General features: G+C 43.4%; 1 protein-coding gene across 1 annotated transcript in view; it reads right to left on the bottom strand.

Moving 5' to 3' along the window:
- The window catches only part of LOC137912649 (chloride channel protein 2-like), a gene marked incomplete at its 3' end in the record, with an annotated part of 48,871 nt that extends 28,383 nt beyond the window's left edge, over nucleotides 1–20,488 (bottom strand). Inside the window, exons 1-2 of the mRNA XM_068756786.1 lie at nucleotides 20,375–20,488; nucleotides 4,399–4,549 (exon numbers count right to left, since the gene is read on the bottom strand). Of these exons, the coding sequence (XP_068612887.1) occupies nucleotides 4,399–4,549; nucleotides 20,375–20,425 (202 nt within the window). The remainder of the gene's footprint in view (nucleotides 1–4,398; nucleotides 4,550–20,374) is intronic.
- Between the last annotated feature and the right edge of the window lie 676 nt (nucleotides 20,489–21,164).

Genomic DNA, 21,164 nt, shown 5'->3' with positions numbered 1-21,164 from the left:
TTGCAGGGTTGCCGTTGCCCCTTCACTGCCGGCTCCATAAACGCCGTGCGTGCCAAACTGAAGTGCGTTATACGCCATGATTCATGACTCAATCACGCTCCCGTCTCCGGCACGGAATCGTGATCGCAGGCCCATGATTTGAAAACTTGTTTGAAGCGGCCGCAAGCAGAAAATATGAAGTAAGACAACAGTTTGCACGTCCATGGAATGACAAAGTGAGTGTTGGTTAGTGGATGCACAACTGTGTGTCACATGTCCTTACCTTCTGATCGGGTCACGTTATTTATGCTATATGATGCTCCACACTTCAGCATTGTACAGTATGATGTTTTTAAAACAAAAATGTTAACCCTTTATTCAATCAAGTTGCTTGAATGATTATTTATCATTTGGGTTTGGCTTGTGAAGAAAAGGTAATTAAAAATGAATATTAAAAAAATATTTTGCCAACCAATGCTAAATTTCTGCAGCATCATGTCAGCAGGATGTCCCCCCCCCCCCCGAGGTTGCCAAAGTGGCAATATGTGAGGTGTCATTGGTTAATGTGTTATGTGTGTGCGTGCTGGTGCACACTTCTGTACACGTGAGCGTGTCCTGTGATAAAGGTGTTGATTTGCCCTCTGAACCTGCCATCAGCATTTCAGGTGCTTTTCTGCTCTGCCATTTGAGCAGCGGCATAAAGACAAGCGGGAAGACATGAAGGAAACGGAGGGAGGGAGAGAGATAGAGAGGGAGGGAGCGAGAGAGAGAGAAGACAATGACGCACAACTACTTGGACAAAAGGGGAAAGAAAAGCAATGGGAAAGATAGCAAGCGCATGTGAGGAACCGTTGCTCATTAGGCGCATGCCGGTCTCCATAGCAACATGTGGCGCCATGCTGAGCTCCTGCTGACATCACACCTGTTGGGGCAAAATGCTGCGTGTGTGTGTGTGTTTGTAAAAACACTGCTGGTGGACCGAGGAGAGAGGGCAAAGAAGCCGACAGCTGTGTGTATATCATGATCTCCTGAACACACTGCTGCTTACACGCAGTGTGCTGGGAGGCCATGACATCAGCATGAGAGCGAGTGACACGCAAATGCGTTTCCAAACACACAACACACACAAACAAACGTCTTATTTACACAATTTCTTGCTGGATTGAAGAAAAAAAAAAAAAAAGCTACAGTTGCAAAACACAATAAACAACAATTATCCATCATCAGAAACTGGCCAAGACACCACTACAAAACAAAACACACACGCCATGACGTGAGACGGAAGGAACGCCAACCAACAGACATCACCAGCTGCATCGCCAAAGACACGGTTGCCAAACAATCACCAAACATCATGAAATCAGTCCGGGAGCTATATAATGGAATAATATTAAGAGCAACCACACCCATAAGAAATGGTGATAGAGGAGCGTTAGACAGCGCAAATATTTTTGTCAGTCAAATTTTGTTAACAGATGATGCCCTCTCCAGAGAATACACACCTGAGCGCACACACACACACACCCATACACACACACACTCTGTTCTCTGCCCAGCGTCCTGCTGAACGTGCTTTCTGTGAAGCTCAATGCTGTAGCCTGTTGGCCAGCCGACACAATGACAGGCTTTCCCACAGCGAAAACACCGTCTGTTCCTCTCCGTGGCGTTTGAGGCATCGCAGGTATGAAAACCCACCGGGCGACGCAGCGATAAGGCGCCAGCTTCCAATAGGAAACTGTGTAAGTAAGCTGACGTAAATTATTCAAAAACCCTGAAAAACAGGCAGCGATTCACTAAAAAAAAAAAAAAAAACGACACAAACAACTCGACACTGAGGAAGCGCAGAAAAGAACAGCGGCTATTTTCGGCTTGCTTCTCTCACAGGAAAGCAGAATTGGGGCAACTTGCTAACAACTTATTCAATTTATGATTGTAACTTTGCATCACCGACATTTGTCTCCTCCCTCATTAACAATGTCGCCATCGGGGGGGGGGGGGGGGGGTCCTGTGGGTGCAGCGTCCCTACGAAGGTTCTCTAGCCTGGATGACAGCACCAAACTGAAGAAGAAGAAGAATCAGCCAGCGTTAAAGTGGATTTAGCTAATGGTTGTGCCATTACACAACACACTCCTGTTACACATTGATCCAAACCAATCAATTTATCCTAGAAACATTTGCATCACACGGCTGCATTTAGTCAGAAAGTCATTAGAGCAACTTTAACATCGACCCTTTTTCAACTTGCACTCAGAAGATTGACAAAAGGACAAATTACGCGACTCACATATCAAGATTGTAGTAATGACCAAAAGCATTAGTCCTGAATTTTTGGTGAAGCGAGGCCTTCAAGGAGAACCAGAGCTCCATAAATATCAATTTCTTAATATTCGGAACAATTTCCTCTCAATCGTTTGGAGCACGCTTCCTCACAGAAACGCCTAGTCAGCTTTTCCCACAGCGGTAGATATAGTGCAGAGTGGGCCAGGCTGACAATGCACCGCTGGGCTCATAAAGAAATGATGAACGAGGAGCACAGCTGCAGGGGCAGCACCAGTCAAGTCAAAAGAGACAGCGGTTACAAGTCAGAGATTGAATGGATACATTCCAAAAGGGCGTTTCCGTTTTAGAGACTTTAGAGGTGGGTGAATAAAAGGATGCCGTTAACACGAGTCGTGCATTTTAATTCATCAACGGGACTGAAACAGACTCCGGGATTGTTTCACCGCTTTCTGCGCTTTACGTGATTGAGTCAAAGCGGCTGAGATTCCTTCAAGTGAGGCTATCAGGATTAGTTATTTTAGCTCACTTTGTTTTTCTTCTCTCCATGACCTCACAGGATTGCCGTCTTTAGATTTATAAAGCAAAATTAAGTAGCTTAGTGCCCTCGGGAAGGAAACTTATACGCAGGAATCAAACTAGGGCTGTATAAACGGTTTGATTTTTAGATCCGCGTTCTGGTAGCTCACTGCTAATTTTGTGACATCTTCTTTTTCTTGATATGAAGCAAACTATAGAACCACCGTTTGCTTTGTTGGATCGACACAGGCCGGCATGAAATCCATCTGCACTGTGGTGCTTGTCCAGTCAGTCCTGCTTCCTATTGTGCAACATGAACGATGCCAGAACCCGATATCAACCTCTAATCAACTGGACTAAGTCTCCACACATGTGTTCGTGCACACACACACACACACAAACACACATAAAATGATGACGGCTCCTACTCGGCTGCAACAAATCCACTGCTGGCTGCAACATTCAGCATCAGCAAATTAAAAGGAAGAGGTTTGCACATGTGAGTGAGCAATGATACAGACAGAAAGATTGTGCCGATATAAGCAAGGAGATAACGTACTTTCCAGTCCCAACCCAGCATGGCAATGAAAAGGAATGTGTGTGTGTCTGTTTAAAATATTTTTCTTCCCCATTTACTTTACCTCCGTGCGTTTATATTTTTCTGAAGCAGAGCAGATTCTGAAAGTGTGAAAGTGTCTGCAGTGCAATCCAGATGAGATCCTCTGCTTGCCACTTGAAATGTTGGCACCACGAGGTAGAAGGAGGACAAGGAAGACAGATGGCTGACTCAGCCTCCAGTGAAACAAAAGCTCATCTCCGGGATAAAAGCAGAGGACACACACACACACACACACACACACACACACACACAAGTGACACACGCCCAGCGACAGGCACGCACGTTTAGATCTGCAGGCTTCGGGATTATCAGTGGGAGATTTCTGTTTTTTCAACAGCAGAGGGCGCTCCATTTACATAGAATAGACTGGTGTTGGGGGAGGACGACGCAAAGGACAGGGTGAAGTGGAGAACGTTGGTTTGCTGTGGCGACCCCTGAGGGGACAGGTGGAAGTGGAAGAAGAAGATGATGAAGACGACTGTACAGGGACCGCGGCAGCGTCCGACGGCTCCAGCAGCGTCTCCATCCAGTCAGTCAGAAAAACACGGAAACGAATCCACTCAGAATCCATCCCGACCCAAGTCGCCATCAAGATGAGGTAAAGTTGTGGAATCGTTAAAAAGAAAAAAAACTAAGCACCTTGGTCGGATCACAGCACAGGTAAAGGGGCCACTGTTAAGGAACGGGATGCGTGGAATGAGGGGAAGAAGTTGAAGATCTGTGTGAGTGAACGCCTTCACCGCCGACAGCCCATAATGTCATGAAAGACAGAGAGAAAGAGAACCCGGAGAGATCTTTGTCATCTGGCAAAGCTAAACCTGCCAGTGAAAGTGTTTGTTCTTAATGAAATGCGGTGACCGAAACTGTGGTTGAGACACGGTTGAATGTTAATTCTAAAATGTGGATTCATGAATTTTAATTGAATCTTCCGAAAACAAAAAACAGGTCCACTGATGAAGCCAGATGCCACCAGCCCCGGGTCGAGAGGCTGGTGGCAAACTTACTGCGACACTTGGCACATCGCCCCTTGTCGTACTCCAGCAGGTCCAGGGTCCGGCTCCGTTCGCTGACCGATCGCCTCTGCCCGCTCTCCCTCAGCCGGGCGGCCTCCTCTTTGGCGTACTCCCCAAGATCCTGGGTGTACCGGCCATACATCTGGAAACGGACACAGCGCGGCCATTAGCTTATAGTCTGTGCGTGCATGCTGATTCCACACACAAAGGGAATGTTGGTGCAGGTGAATGGCAAGTAATTACAAAATAAAAGCATCACTTCTCACTGGATCCAAACAGCTGGAACCTCAGCCTGAACTTTGAACCCATCATAACCCCCCCCCCCACACACACACACACACAGATATATTCAAACAGTACACAACTAGAAAAGAACTCAGAGCAGAACCACCAAGCAGCTCATTCCCCTCCAAATTGGATTTACACCGTCCACATGGTGATCTGGATCATCATCCAAAGGCTCTAAATTGTTCTTGGTATCTTTATACACCAACCATGAAAAGTAAAAGTGAATCAGAGTTTATGTCTATTTTTAACTGATTTTTGAATCCGTAAATTGAGTTTTCAATGTTAAAATTAAATATTTTTTTCTTGACCTCATTCTGGATCCGATCCAGATAGAATTCGGTCAAATTTCATAAATACGGTCAATAATCAGCGAAGATATTGAGGAAACATTTGTGAAGCTCTATTATTGCAATGTGACCCAGAATCCAGAATCTCTTCTTTGTGCTGATGAATAAAACTCTGCTTTATCACCAAAGAGCAAAACACACAGACGAGGGAACTCGTTTTCTGAGATCCTTCCTTCGTCTGTTGTAATCTAAGAACAATACTTTAACAAAGTCATCCTCAATCGGAAATCCATTTTATTCCCATTCTACAAATTTATCAAAATTTGGACACTTCTTCAAGTAACAAACGAGAGGGTAGAACTGTCAAAATGTGTCTTTCTAAAAATAGCAGACAAATTATTACAGTATGTGTACACAGTAAACAGTCGGAGACCTTAAGCCTCTTTTAGCTGCCTCTGGATGGGGGTCATGGCAACAGTCAAATGTAAAATGTTTGTGAAACAGAATTTCACCGAGCATGAATGTGACATCCTGGTGCGACCTTGAACAATCACGGCCCTTCCCTGTTGTATTCTAAGTCTCACATAACTGCTGATTCTTCTGCTTGAATGATCAAATGAGCGGAATCATCCAAGTTGGAAACGCATGTCAGGACGGGAGGGGAGTTCTTTGAACATGGCCCCTACGGCCCGCAGGACTGTATTTACATATCACACATACAAGCACACAAACACACAATGCTCAACTAGGGATTATGAAAGAAATGCACTTAGAACTTAACCCGCCGTGCCCTCGTACACATAAAACAAGATGCCGTGCGGGCTATTTTTAGACGCACACCAACCTGAATGACCTGGCCTCATTGCCATGTCCGAGCGATACCGACCGGCCCGGTCCACAAGTCATTTATTAAATGACTTTGTGACGGAAGTCAATATTTTAAAGAGATTTCTGCCATTGGTATCAAGACTGAAATCAATGACATTGACTTTAATAAACGGATCAGGTTTCAGCCAAGCAGGACCTGAATTTTGGTTTGTTAATGTTTCTAGAAGAAGAAAAAAAGTCTAAAAGCCTTAAATGACATTGCCAAGGCTTGGTTGCTGTTTATACAGCATCTTAAATCCACTATCAGGCAGGAGATCTGGGGTACCGCCTCCAAAGAGGGGACCATGCAGTTGTGAAAGCAGGATGGGGTTTTCCCATCTTAACTACTTCAGATACTTTACATGTGGAATAGAGCGCATCCCCATGAAGAAAAGGAAACTGTAAATCCATGCTCCATTATCCCACGAATCACTGTCCATCCTCCAACCCTTCTCCTCTCGACAAGAGCGGGATTGCTGCTTTGCCTTGCAGGGTACCTACTGCATTGGAATTTGTTTTTTATTCCAAGTTTACTTTTTAAATATTGTGGCCAGACAAAATTCAAATTAGAAAAGGCGAAAAAAGTTGGACTGAAGAATATTCCTGCCGACGCCAGGTAAGAGACAATGTCCTTTCTTGAGACAAATTATACAGCTCGAGATGCAGTTCATTGCCTGCTGTTGATTTGTCTATGCATAAGTAGTAAAGTGTTTTTTTTTATCCCCAACTCTTTTTGTTTAAGCACACTTGAACACAATAAACACAAATGCAAGATTTCTTTTGAGAATTCCCAATATTAAAAATGTGTTTTATTAAATAAAAATGAAACCAGATTTGACAAAGAATGACTTTGACAAGTTTTTTTTTTTCTTTTTTCACCAGAATCATGTAAATATTTAAAATAGGAACAGAGAGAAAAAAATCATTTGGGCAGCAGTTTGGGGTGCCTGACATCAAATGCCAACCGCCGCTCTGCGTGGCTCTCAGCCACACTCATGATCACCAACCCCGGGTTTCAATTAAGGAAGGAAGCTTCGAACGCAGCAAAAACGGAAAAGTCCCAAGAAGGAGAGGGCAGAAATAGACGCAGCCCCTTGAAACACGCATCTGACTGGAAGAAGAAAACAAGCAGGGTCATCCAGAACAAAGGAATTACTGGTTTACAGCCTGTCATTATGTTGGCTTTAGTCAGAAACGGGGCCTCAAAAGTGTGCCCCGTTTCTGCAAGCAAGTCGACTAAAAGCAAGTAGATTGAATTTTAACCACCATTGATGCTTGAAGTGGTGACGCATTCCTCTCTACACATTACTTCCGCTGTGATTTAACAACGTTTTCCCCAGTCCAGGCGATCAACTCTCAATGACCAGAGCTGCACAGACCACCGTTAGCTAATGAACCCCCAACACGCCGATGGGATGGCGTTCTCTTGTCTGGCGGCCTTCCTTTTAAAAACATTCACCCGAACAAAAACAGGTACAGGCAGGGGGGTGGGGGGGTTCATCTCACACACCTTTTCCTGCTGTGTTTTTGTGCGAGCGAGGACGAGTGTGTCAGCACACTGGTGTGGGAAGGAAGGAAGGAGAGAATTTGAAAGAATCATTGTGCGATTAATCTTGAGGAGCGAGTGTGAGGCGACCGGAGGTACAAAAGGGTGAGGACAGAGGCTGTTTGGGAAGGGGAAGGGATTTAACAGCTTTTTCACACCAAGAAAAATAAATAAAAAGAATTTGTTGGAAAAATGTTAGACTCCTTGGAAGTTGTGTGTGTGTGTCCACAGAATTCTGAACACAGCAGCACCTTTGTCAACTGCAAAGCCTCGATTTTCCCTTTTTAAATAAAGCTTATTATCACCAACACGAATAAACTGCAGCAACAAGAAGAAGAATCAATTTCAGACGAGTCACTGCATCCAAAAGATAACCACAAAGATTTGTGCCTGAATTTATCAAATTTACATTTTAGATGAACGTAAAAGAAAAACTATACTCATGTCTTTCAATTTGCCTTTTCTGATTCAACAGAATCAACTGTTACTCAGAAGTGCCAACAAATGCTGGAATATCTGAGAGTGAATATCACGATTGATTGTCAATTGAATGAATTAATATTTTGCAGCCAATTTCAGAATCTGCCTCAAATCAATCATTGAATATTTTCTGCAACCCGTCACTTATCTCATCCTCCAATCACCTCTCACTGAACTCTTTGTTCTTTCCCCAGGGATGAAGAGTCACCCCCCCCCCCCCCCCCCCTTGAATTCTTGACATTTTCAAACTCTTTTTTTTATATTGAAAAATTTACATTTGTAGATCTTTAAACAGATCTAGATATCCTGTTTATACAACTAAAGTATAACTTCCCGGTGCACTTAAAACATTCTAGTGTGAGTTAATGTCCTTTAGAGGACAATTAGTTCTGATTCTTAGAAGTCGTAGAACAAATTAAGCCCAGGACCCCCCCCCCCCCCACGGACTGCATTCATATAACAGGTCCAAAAAGTGTATTCAAGAGTGTAAAGAAGGGAAATGCTGAAGGACATACCGTAAATAAAGCTTTTACAGCCTTTCGTGGGGGCACTAATAGGGAATCTTGTGTGCTTGTGCCAGGATGCCATGCCAACCCCTTTGGCCCTTTCTACAGTGCCGGGCAAATACGTAACTGGGGGGGGGGTAGGATATATGGAAAGGTGACAGAAAACAACTGGTGCTTCAAAAAGTCAAAATGCAAAGGTTGCAAGTATGGCACTATACACAGAATCCATCCTTCAACGTGAGCTGAATTTAGATTTTAACTGCGCATATACGAGGAGGAAGGAGTCCGGAAAAGAAGAAAAGATGGAAGGATGTTGATTAATGACAGAACTGTCTCACCTGTCTAAAGTTTGAGAGAAAGGAAATGCAGTGAATAAATGCACACCGACACACACACGCACTAAAGTGCAAGCACATCTAAAACTATGCAAGAAAAAGAAAAATATCCATATAAATTGCATTTCTGAACTCCTGCTAAATGAATATATTAAGTCCAATGTGCTACGACGACTTAGAAGGCAGATTAAGTTTACAGTCACATGAACCTTGAGGGACATTCAAATCGTTTGAGAGGTGCAAAATGAAGACGTTTAATTGCCATAGCGCTGTTGGACACATGAAGTTTCTTTCCTTCCATTCTAGTTTTTAACCAACCGACCAACCATCCCGCACACACATGCACACACACACACACACACATTTCCTCAAGTGTCCCAACTGAATTTAGATCAGATTTTAGGAAGTGAAACTAAAGATAATGTCAGATTTATAAAAGCAGAAGGAGCATCTTAGCTGCCGCACATACAAATAATTTTAAGTCTCATCTCATCATCAGCCGTTTATTTGATCTGACGGGATGCCATCATCTGCCACAATGCTGCTGGAGATTTCTCACGGAGCAATCTTCAAAAAGAAAACAGACCTAGACGAAACTCATAAAATATTTTTCATCATCGACAAATCTTTGTGGATTACTGTATTAATCGCTTTAAGAATCTCATGCTAGAGGTAATAAAAGCCGTCGAGCAGACGCCTTAATAAAAGTGTTTCATCCTGAACTTTTGCATGTCAGTAATTCTATTGATGAATTTTAATATCAACCCATCCAAATTCATTTGTTTCTTTTATTTTTATGTATCTTTAATGCCATTTTTGTGTGTGCTGTGCAACATGTAATTGTGTTTGTCTGAGCATGCAGTTAATTATTATTTACTAAAAATACTTTTTCAGCGATATCAATGATGCAGCACGGAGGGAAACGACATCTTGTTCATGTCCAACACCGTTCATGACGGGAGTCGACAGTAACATCACAGACAATGAAGTCCCAGTGAAGGAATGAGCGAGACTGAGGGAGGAAAAGAGGGAGAGAAGACGTCTGAACAATGTTCGCCAGTGTTTGTCTCTCTCTCTTGTCCGTTTTCTGTCTCACATGAGCATCGTCAGGATGTGGGAAGGCACTGGCGTGGCACTGCCCTGTACTGGCCACAAAACACACACACACACACACACACAGGCTGAGGACACGCTGTTCAACAAACTCATCATTGACATCTGACAGGGAAAACACAGCTGTGACAATAAGTGTCCTGAGAAAGCGTCCAGCCACACAAGCCCAGAGGGAAACAAGTGACAGAAAGGATGGAGAGAACGAGAAGCCAACTCAATGAAAGAAAATTGTCCAGGTGGAGAGAGAGCATTAGAAAACATTATGAAGAGAGAGCGAGAGAAATGTGAGTCATAACATCAACAGAGCTCCACAGAGAGCGAAGACAAACACAGAGCATGAGAAAGAAGGACACATACCCAGGTGAGGGGGTGAATAATAGAATAAGGTCTCACACAGACAGTTACTTTTATCTAGTGTGTGTGTGAGAGAGAGAGAAAATCAGAAAGGCACGCTATATTCTGGACTAATAATAATAAAATGATGATTAACTGGTGAATTAATTCTGTTACGATAGTAAATACAGGAGGAATGAAGGTGAAGATGAAGAACAAGCAGGAAGATGAGGGGGTAAAAGAAAATGAAAAAATCTAAGGTAAAGAAGACAGCAAAGGAGAAGAGAGGAGCGTGAGAGAAACAGCAACATGAGATTGAGAAACAGAAGAGGAAGTGTCTGAGGTGCAACGAAAAACAAGAGCTTTTAAAAAAATTAGGAAGAATGAAAAGAAAAAGGGAAATTACAGCATCAAAGAGAGGAAATGTAAAATAAAAACTAAACAGATGAGGCCCTCGTGTGTTCTCCCCGATTTCTCCTTCGTCAGTTCTTAAATTTAAGGGTCATTACTGGGGGATTCATTTGCATTCAGATTATTGTGGGACGCTCAGGACTCGACCTCGTCACTTTCCTGTGATCCTTGGAGAAAGCAAAGAGAAACTTTCATCACATTGATGCAGAAAGTTTGCACTTTCAGCAAGTCCACATGTGGTGATTGAGAGGGATTATTTTTGCATGAATCTATTCATTGTGTTCAGGTATAGCCTAAACTGTGTGACCGTTTTAAATTGTGTGATATGAGGTTGTGTATTTGCTCCAGAGTAAAAAAACAAAAAGCAGCTTTGGATAAACGGGCTGTTAAATCAGGGTCTCGCAGGAAATCATGCGTTAAAGAAGAGTTAATTGAAATTGAAACAGAGATGGGAGTCGTGCCCCATCGTGCCAACGTTCACATAGTGCACGAACAAAAACAAACAAGGCATAAGCCACAAACACACAACACAGATGACTTTTAGTTGTTTTAATGGATTAACTTCTGAATCTGCGTCGCCAGTTGGCCAGGTGACTGTTAAAAGGCGGCGCGCTAAGGAGCCACTTGCGGATTCTAACGAGACTAGAGGATATTACAGAAGGAACAAAAGGGCACGACGGCTTTCTTCTTCATTACAATTTTATGTGATGGATTTCCAGTGCGAGGGACAGGAAGCAGAGGAGCGCTCCGGTCTGCTCCCTCTTCAAGGTAGTCCAAGCTGCGTCACACACTCACTCGCCTTTTATGAAGATCAGTCCTTCATAAAAGTCTTAAGCTAGAACAGTTGTTTTCCCATAAGTGGGTCCACCGTGACCTTATTATGAGAGAAGTGACTTTAATGTTTCAGCTTCTTTCCTTAAGTTTAAGTTGAGCCTTTACAGCGAACATGTGGTGCTTAATGCTATATCTACGTGTGTGTGTGTGTGTGTGTGTGTGTGTGTGTGTGTGTACACGTGTGCTTGACTTGTACGCTGGTAACAAGGAGGGTTTTAAGAGCTGTGTCATTGATGACCAAGACTAATGGATTTAACAAAGTCCGAACAAGAAAGCAAGAAAAAGCCAGTTTGTCCTGATCAGGGTTTCTTATCTCACTCATGCACGCTCATTCTTAACCTTGCAGGAGCAAAAAATGAAAAAATATCTCCGCCAAACAATACATCTACCAAGTCCAGATGAAGGTCTGGATTTCCATCGTAAAATCATCTCTTCCATCAGAGCCGAGTAGCTTCGTATGCTCTTTGCGCTTCAGCTCCTCATTCAAATCAAATGAGAAGATTAAAGTATATTTATTTGAAATGCAACCTTCTGTATTCAGTGCCATTATATTCTCCCTGTATTACACACCTCCACCTGCTACACATTTGTCTGACGCTGTGCTGCTGTCTCTATGTGCAGAGTACCACTGATCCAACGAGAAAAGAGAAAGAATGGGAGTGAGAGGGAGGTGATGCAGGGCGTGTTATAATTAATTTAAGGCTAATGACACCCCATTTGTCTTAAAGCAAGTGGGTGTCACTGGTTAACTGTGCACACACACACAGACACACTTTTTTTGCATGATTTAATCAATCATTTGTGATTTACAACACACGCAGGCCACCGCTGTTTGCATGGCTGATGTTCCTGAGGTGTGTGTGAGTAATTAATTACTGCCTGCGCCGACAATGCAGACACACATATACACGTTTGAGTATTATTGATTTAATGACAGTCACTGAACACGCAATTATTTTACCTTAATTTGCATGTGTGAGTGTGTGCAGGTAGTGAAGTGGCCAGTTGAGAACTTGTAGACAGGCTTGGTAGTGATCAATGTAGCTCACCGACAAGCTGACACACACTCCGTCCCACCCCCCCCACCCCCCCACTGGGTTAATTTCATAGGGTTCAAAGGGTGGGTGTGTGTATGTCTGTGAAAAACCAGTCGGAAACAGCCGGTTAGTCATTACATTATTTTGATTGTTTCACTATAAATCTCTCACAACCATTTCTGTAACCGCCTTTCTCAAATTCATAGACTCTTGCATTGTTTTTCTTGTACTTTGGATTCTTGGTACCTTTATTTCATGTTAAAATAACATTATGAGAAGTCAGACTTGATACATTCATGCGTGTAAACACAGGTAAAACAGTTCCAAACAGAACAATACAAGTGACCGCAGATCACGATCTTATTTCATCGCTACTTATGAAAGCATGTGTCTAAATAAATGCAAACGTTGATATCCCCTCACATATTCATTAATTATCCACCAGCAGTGTTATTCAGCGATGAGATGTTCTGATCTGCTCTTACGTAACAGTTCATCCGCTTATTGTCCTACTGGCGTCAATCTTTAACTAATGAAGCACTGAATGGCAGAAACGATCAAAGATGTCTGAAAAAAGATGCATTCCAGAGATGCCGATTTGGACAGGAGATCGCATACAAGTCGCACTTAATTGGAAATGTGAACTAACTCGCAAAAAAGAAAAAAGAAAAATTGGATTTCACACAAAATAAATCTGAATTGAGCATTAAGCCTTGCTGCCTGTACGCAGCCTTAGACTGGCTGACTAACTAACTAACTAACTAAAGCTAAAAATAACAGCCATTGATCCTGTTTCACATGGATGTAGTGAAGCAAAGCCCCAAGCCCCAGAGCCCCAAGCCCCAGACAACCTTTACCAAGTAATACATCACACAGTACACACAGACACACACAACACTTGAATTATTCCGATGATGATGTTTTATTGTTTTGGAAACAGATGATGTCATCCTCCAGTGTCAGAACAGAAAACATTCGACCTTCAACAGCAGCAATTTAAAACTTCCTAGGCTGCTTTAATTTAGTAGAATTGCTGTGTCCAGTAACCAAAATGAACATGAGCAACACTGATGGGGTCCTCGAAAGAAAGACAGGTGAAATGTGAAAAGTAAAGCCAGACCTTTTATTCTAGATCTACTGAGTCCAAACATTGTGGATTTGTGTTTGGAGAAAATGTAAGAGGGAAGTGAAAGCTCGAGGTGCAGAAGTCCCCCCCCCCCAATCAGATGTAATAAAAAGGCTGGAGGTTCGATAATCTCTCACGAAGAGTCTCGTCTAAGAGATGGAGGAGAGGAATGACAGTGTGTGTGTGTGTGGGCGGCAAACAAGAGCTGTCAAACGTGTTCTCACGGCATCACAGCCCAAGGTCAGAGATGGGTAAACGATATCGCCGAGAACATTTACATCATCCGCTTACAGCCTGCTCCTGGTAGAGGTCGCTGGTTGCATCAGTCAGACATGACGACTAACGCCGGGCTTCGCTCGAGTCAGAACGCTGCTCTGAGCGGGTTCAATGAGGTCACTGTGATCGCTTCATGTGTACATTCTACTCTGATCCCCTTGTTGGCTTCTCATTCCATGTTATATAAAAAGAAAGAAACAATGGCGATTGAGGAAAATTTATTTCTAATCACCGTAAAACAGACCTTCCTTTCTGCGGGGGGGGGGGGGGGCTCGTGTTCTTTAAATTCATCTGTTGACTGAAATAAGAACAGAGAAGCAAAAGGAAAATAAAATACATACAAGGAATGATTGTGGCGGGGAAGAAGAGGGAAAAGGTGGCGCAACTCCAGAACAAACCAGTTTAAAATCCAGTCACACACCAGTACAGCGACTGGGACCCAACGTGCAGAGTGTGTTTACTTAATGTGCATCTTCAGATGGTGCATGTTGCGCTGTGGACGTGGAGGGGGGGGGGTGATGCTGTAGAATCTGTTTGCAGAAACACGGAGCAAAATGGACAAACGCAAAAGGAGTATCCTGAAGCAATGTACGTCAGAGTCCAACAGCTAAAAAGCAAGATGCGTTTTACACGGCAAGTGTGTGTCCATCCGACACACACACACACACAAGGCCACACAACACTCGGAGTTTAACTTGGCGAACGGAGAGAGCCTGTTAATGACGGCACAGAGCCGAGGAGGGCGTCTGTAGAAGTTCTTAATAGATTCTTGCAGCAAAGCTCTTTAAGAGACTGAAATGAACAATAAAGGATACAACTCAAACATGGAGGTGAAGATTAAATCTACATCAGAGCTCTTATTCTACAGCGTTCCAATGGGTTTACAGCTCAGAGGCGTCGCTATGGAGGCACACCGTGACCTTGCATGAGAAACCTCAACATCAGCTTCGTCTTTTCAGACTCCAGCCAAGTCACAGTGTGAAAGAATCCAGAAGTAGATAGTGAGGATGAACTTGTCTGGACTGGGTGGCAAGAGATTGTGAAGCCAAGTAGAAGAATATTTCACCTGTGTGTGTGTGTGTGTGATCTTGTGACATGACACAATTCATCTGACATAGTGGAGAACAGAGATGGGAACAAAAGGAGCAGCTAAAACTAGCGATGACACCGAGTCAGTCCACAAACTTGTGTTATCTTTCCTTCACCAAGTTGTAGCAATTACTTTTTTTTTTTTAATTCAAAACATTACCTGTTGTCTGTTCTTGCGTCTAACTTAGAAAGCTACATTTCACATCTGTACAACATATTTGTCCTTGGATCCTAAATAGTGAGCGAGTCCAGTAACTTGAAGCACTTTGACCATGAATTTGAGATTTGTTGGATTAAAACGAAAACACGAGGATGAAGATGCAACCGTACGGCGCCAACCACGAGGCAACCCCTCGGCACTTGGAACCCTCCCCATCTGTTGACCTCTCGGGTTTATGCTCCTCCTCCTTCCTTTCATCTCTTACGATCAACAGATCTCTGAGCAAAAAAGTCAGTTTCACAAGAATTCCTTTGCTTTCACTAACAGAGTCGACACGTCGTCTGTCTTGTGTTAAGGAGGATAAATCCTTTTTGCTCTTGTGCAAAGATCGGCCCCTCTTGACCTGTGAGATCCTTCGCGGTTAGGACGGTAAATAGAAGTGATTCGGCCGCTAACGTTGTGTGACAAACGGAGAAATGCCGTTCGAAGCTCTTGATGCTTTATCTACAGCCGGGCATTCACGCCTTAGCTTTGAACAAATGTTACGCAAGCAGACCTTTCACAACACTGAAAGCAAGTGTCAAGGAGCTGTTGACCTGTCCCGCAACCAATAAAAGCGTGATGGAGGGATAGCAAAAGAAAAGAGTGGACAGGAAAAGAAAAAGGGAAATTTCCACTGGGACTGAAAGCAAGGGGGGGGGGGGGGGGGACTCGGCTCGGCCTTGAAGCCTTATTACCACACAGGGTTACAAATTAGCCCCCCCCCCCCACACACACACACACACAAAAAAAAATGGATGTTAGCTGGGTCGGCTGCCCGGGTACATTAACAGTTATTAAAGTAAATGTGTTATCCTATTTTAGCAGTATTTATTTATGCATTTATTTATTTGTGTACTTGTTTGTTTTTAAACATGCCATTCACAATCCCTTTCCTGAAAACCACTTAGAGAAGCAAAGAGAGGCTGTGGGGTCAAAAAAAAAAGTGACATTTAAAAAAGAAAAATAAATTGAAACTGGTTTGACATAAAAGTCAAACATTTGCGATATTCAGTACTTGATTCTGTCGCACCCTCTGAAGCCAGAAATCCGAGCGTAGAGACACTATTCTCTTCTAGTTCTTAGAATAAACATTTCAGAAGCTTTTCCTCTTCTAAAAGTTCCATATGAGGAGAATAAAGAATGTTCTTAGTGAATTTTGTGACTCACAAATCAATATATTCTCGGCACAACATATCTTGAACCGTTTTTGGATGTGGCGTAAAAGGAAACAGACAATCATCTGAAAGATTGTCGTCATTTCAAGTCAATGGAGACATTGGCTACATGCGAAACTATCTTTTGATGCATAACCACATATAACTCCAGTAAAACCTTTGTTTTTTTTAATTCTACTTCTACTTCCCCACTAAGTATAACATCAATTTACCAAGAGCAAATATCATGCGGAGACATGAGGTAGGCTTAGCTAATGTTTTGTTCCACAAATAACAAACGACTTCGTCATTCGTGCACGACGTCCCTATATCCAGCCAGCGGTAGAAAATGACTAACGGGCGAACGTTAGCATGGCATGAACGGTTTTCACAGTCAGCAGTACAAGAAGAATGACAGCAGGTTTGTTGCATAGACAGCAAAAATATCAGGAATTACTAAAGCAATGATTTAAAGAATCGGATGGAGAAGCAGAAGTGAAGATTCCACTGGTGTCGACAGAACCTTGTGATTCCAGCTCCGTCATTCCCAGCTAAAGAAGGCGACCGGTTCACCACCTCAAAACCAATTATAGATAGACGGAACTGATCAGCATGTTCTCTCTGAGCTTTGAAGGGAAAATGGATTTCCACGTTCAAAATGGTGTTAAAAATCTTTCCGTGGCGTTCTTGTAAAGTGGAGCGTTGCTCGCCTGCAGCGTCACTTTTCAATAGTCGCACGCTGTGCTATTAGTTATTATTAGTCACTCTCACTTGTGAATGACTCACAAGCAAGGCGACTTAAAAAGCTAATAACACTTTACCTTTGCTCACCAGAAGGCCCGTTTATTATTTAATGACATGATGGCACCATGTTACATAAACATGGGAGCTTGTCCAGCAAACAGTGACTTTAAAAATCAGCTTTAAAACTGATTCCGGTTCAGCTTTTAGTGCCGTGCATCCCATCAGATCATCATTTCGCAGCACAGGCGTTGCATTTGGATGTTAGACCCGTGGTCTTTACGCTTAGAGCGCTTCTTCCTATTTCTGTGGATGCCCCTGGAGCGGAAGACTCAGCTGACCGAAGACAGTAACCTTAAATGACACGGCACGATACCGCAAAAATAAATAAATGTTGCACTCAGAACAAACAGACTAAATGAAACAGCTTTTTATTTCACGACGCCCCAAAGCCCGCCAGCCGTTCCCGAGTCCACAGTGCCACCTTTGATCAGGCATCACGTGTTCTTTGTAAGATCTCAGAAACTTTCAGGTGACTTAAAACAAGCTTCGTGTTTTTGTGAGGTTTAATTCACAGCGCGAATAAAAATAGAAATAAAATAAAATAAAGATTGTTTTTCTTCAAATCACAAAAGACCCTAAAAATTATTCTGGAATTGAGATTAATATCATCGATCGGAAATATCATCAGGTGGCGCCGGCAAGGTCCGCTTGGACATCACGTGTCTCTGTAGAATAAAATATGCGCACTAATGTTTTTTTGCTCCATAATAGCAATAATAATGGTAATAAAAATAACATGTTGATGCTTTGGAAAATCTAGGTTCAGCATAAGTCAGATAAGCACCGATCGATCACCAATTCATCCGATTGTTGCCCTTCAACCAGCGCCAAGCCGCCGCAGGTTTATTGGTGAAAACACGCCGGCTCCAATCGGAGCTCGTCGTTTGAAGGAAAGATTTTAAAATCGACCTGCGCTTTCGCTGCAGCTGCCAATAATTGCACGTCATTCCCTCTTATCTTCTCGTCCCGAAAGTAGCTCCTGAAACAGTTTCAATGATGGCCAAAACAATAAGCCCCAAGAGGATAATAACACATCGAGGTGGTTTTATTTAGTGGATGGAGCCTCCGGCTCTTCAGTTTCTCTCACAGACAAACTACACAGGCCTCTTTGTGCATCCGCTGCCCACAACAAACCCACACAAACCACCCTGACTGCCAACAACACACAAAGACACCATGTTACTACAACCCACAGTGAGGACAGGGGGGCACACAGCTCCCATTTATATTAGTGGGGTTTAAGATCATCCTGTAGCTAGTTGTATTTGAATGCATGCATGTGCTTTCAGGTTAGAGTTCATCCAAGCAGAGAGGAGAGAGGTGCGACAATCACACAGGGTTGTGTTCCATTGAAGAAATAGGCGCTCGCACGTTCCTTGTGGCGCCAGAGGGCCGAGCAAGAGACCCCCCCCCCTAACCGGGGTGGCGGCTCGTCCAGCGCTGAATCAGCAGGATGTACACGTTGTGTAATCGCTCACACAAACACTCGCACAGATTAACAGAACGCAGAAGGCAGGGTGGGAGCGAGTCTTTACAAAAGGAAACGGAGGCCTCAGAAAAGTGTTACAGTCGTGCTCTTTTATTTATCTGTTTTAGTTAAAGCCTCGTTGCCGCTGAATGAGTCAAACCGGTCTGTTCAGATCGAGAGGACTCTTTGGGCCCAACAGGAGCGTGTCCGGAGAAGTTTAACTGGGCACTCTGTGGGAGTCACCGGATGCACAGTCCATCTTTAATCACCCCGAGGGGGACACGCCATAAATCCATGCTCCTCAAAGCAGCTTCTACAGTATAAAGCTCCTTTATTGGAAGCAAAATGATTTATAGGATCACTTCTTTTCATTCTATTTTACTATCCCTCACTTTTGAATTGCATGTTGTGCAATGTATTGCGGATTCTGAGTGGAGGTTACCGTTGACTTTGACGTTTGAGAGCCCCCTGCTGTATAAAACAGGTCTAGTTTCATCCATGGGTTCATCTTCTGTAGGTGTGCACAAACCACCAAGGACTCACAACAACAACAACAACAACACCTTCAGGAGCATATAGTAATTTACAAGCTCAAATTTGACCACCGTTTAGAGCTGCAGACCCCACATACATTTTTGCAGGTATGGTTGCAGACACACACACACACACACTGCACTGTTAGATGCATCTCATTTTACATCACATTATGCATGTACATGAACACAACCAGCGTTCCCCTGCACCGAGGATGCAGCTGAAGCAGCAGTGAATTGATGCATTGTTGTGTAACGGTAGGCTGATTACAATGCAGCCTACACACACACACACACACACACACAGTGAGCTTCTGACACCTACAGTAACCCCAGTCAATACGGTGCTGTCTCTGTGTGTGCATGATATCACGCTATTGCATGTGGTGGTTCAAGATGGGTTCAAATAATCGGACAAATTATTGATCCAGCTGCTGATATTAAGCAAAATGCCAATCAAATAAAGGTGAGGGGGGGGGGGGGGGAATCTAATTTGCTAGAGAGAAATATGCACATGTCCAAAAAAAATCAAAATAAAACACTTGGGGGCTTAGAGAATTGTGCATTCAGCTAATCCATTAAGCACCAAGTCATACAAAAATTTTAATTCTTTTTCACACCGAATTTATCATCATATCTTTGGAATTCATAGCTGGTATATAGTAATCTATAAATATGCGTTTTCGGTGACCCACGCGACTTTTAGTGAACAATGTGGACGTTTGGCAGCGGAGTTCGGCCAGTAAACAGCATTACCTGCAACATGGGAGCAACACGCAGATGTTTCTGCAGTCACTCAGCCTCATTAATAAACTGCGTTCATAAAAGGTTTATCAGCTTGTGTTGGTGTTCAGTCAGTTTACTTATGTCCGCACGCGCACGCGCGGGCCGGCGCACGGCAACAAACCGCAGCCACGCTCACGCGAGTCCACTGGACGCAGAACCCCGTCCGGAAAACTAACGTTTTTAACTTCACCCCTAATTTGTGGGCCAAAACACGCATTCTTTAGAAACTTCCCGAACCAAAAATACACCCTCTTTAATTCGGCACACATATGATGACGTCAACACGCATTTATTCCAATCAAATAGCAACTTTATTTTTTTTTTTTACCACCAGTCACATATCGCCGCCTGCCTGCCTGCTACCCCCCCATTAGCTTGTCCCAGATGTGTGCGCGGCACGCAGCCAATGAAAGCGCTGCACAGGTCCGTGTCCGTGTCGGACGGAAACCAGCTTCCTGTGCGAGCAGTGGACAAAGTTCCGGTCGGACTCACCAGAGTCTGTTCGTACTGCAGCGCCCGCTGCTCGGACCCGTCTCCTGCCATGGCTCTGCCGCTGGAGGAGTCCCGAGTCCCGACCCGGCGGCTTGATGAAGCCTCGAGGAGGTCTCTCTCTCTCTCTCTCTCTCTCTCTCTTTCTCTCTCTCTCTCTCTCTCTCAGCTGCTGTGGTGCGTTGGGCTGACTCCCAGACCTTTCAAAGAGCTCACAGAGTGAACTCTAAATGCGAAGTGTCTCCCGGTGGCGCTAAGTTCCTTCATTTTATAGTCTCAAGTCACCAGCCGGGAGTCACACCGCGAGGCGGGACTTAGCAGGTCTGTGAAGAGGAATCCCTCCCATTGAGAACCAAGTGTCAATCAAACCGCGTCTGTTGCCCTACGATTTATTTTATTTATTTATTTATTTATTTATTTATTTATTTATTTATTTATTTATTTATTTATTTCGACCACGTAAACAACCAAGAATAAAATGATAAAACAATGCCAAATACATTTGACTATAGGGGCAATAAGATCAATAACCTAAATAACTGTCACGAGAAAATAAATATGTTTGACTTCCCATCAGATTTATGGGAGTAGATGGTTAACTAATTATGACCTTTTTTATTAGAGCTAATGTTTCCTTGGTCAAAGTTTGCTTATTTCTGTTAATATTTATTTAAAGTGTCTTTGAATTCCTTTCTTGGAAGGGAAAGCTGTGGGTTCAAATCCACCTCCTGGGACCCAAAGGCCACTAGAATGTCCCTCAGCAGAGGACATTCCTCCATCGAGACCCACACAT

This window comes from Brachionichthys hirsutus, unplaced genomic scaffold (assembly GCF_040956055.1).
Source record: "Brachionichthys hirsutus isolate HB-005 unplaced genomic scaffold, CSIRO-AGI_Bhir_v1 contig_769, whole genome shotgun sequence".
In the NCBI taxonomy this organism is placed as follows: domain Eukaryota; kingdom Metazoa; phylum Chordata; class Actinopteri; order Lophiiformes; family Brachionichthyidae; genus Brachionichthys; species Brachionichthys hirsutus.
Note: the sequence above shows the minus strand (reverse complement) of the source record. Positions and strands in the feature narration are given on the sequence as shown.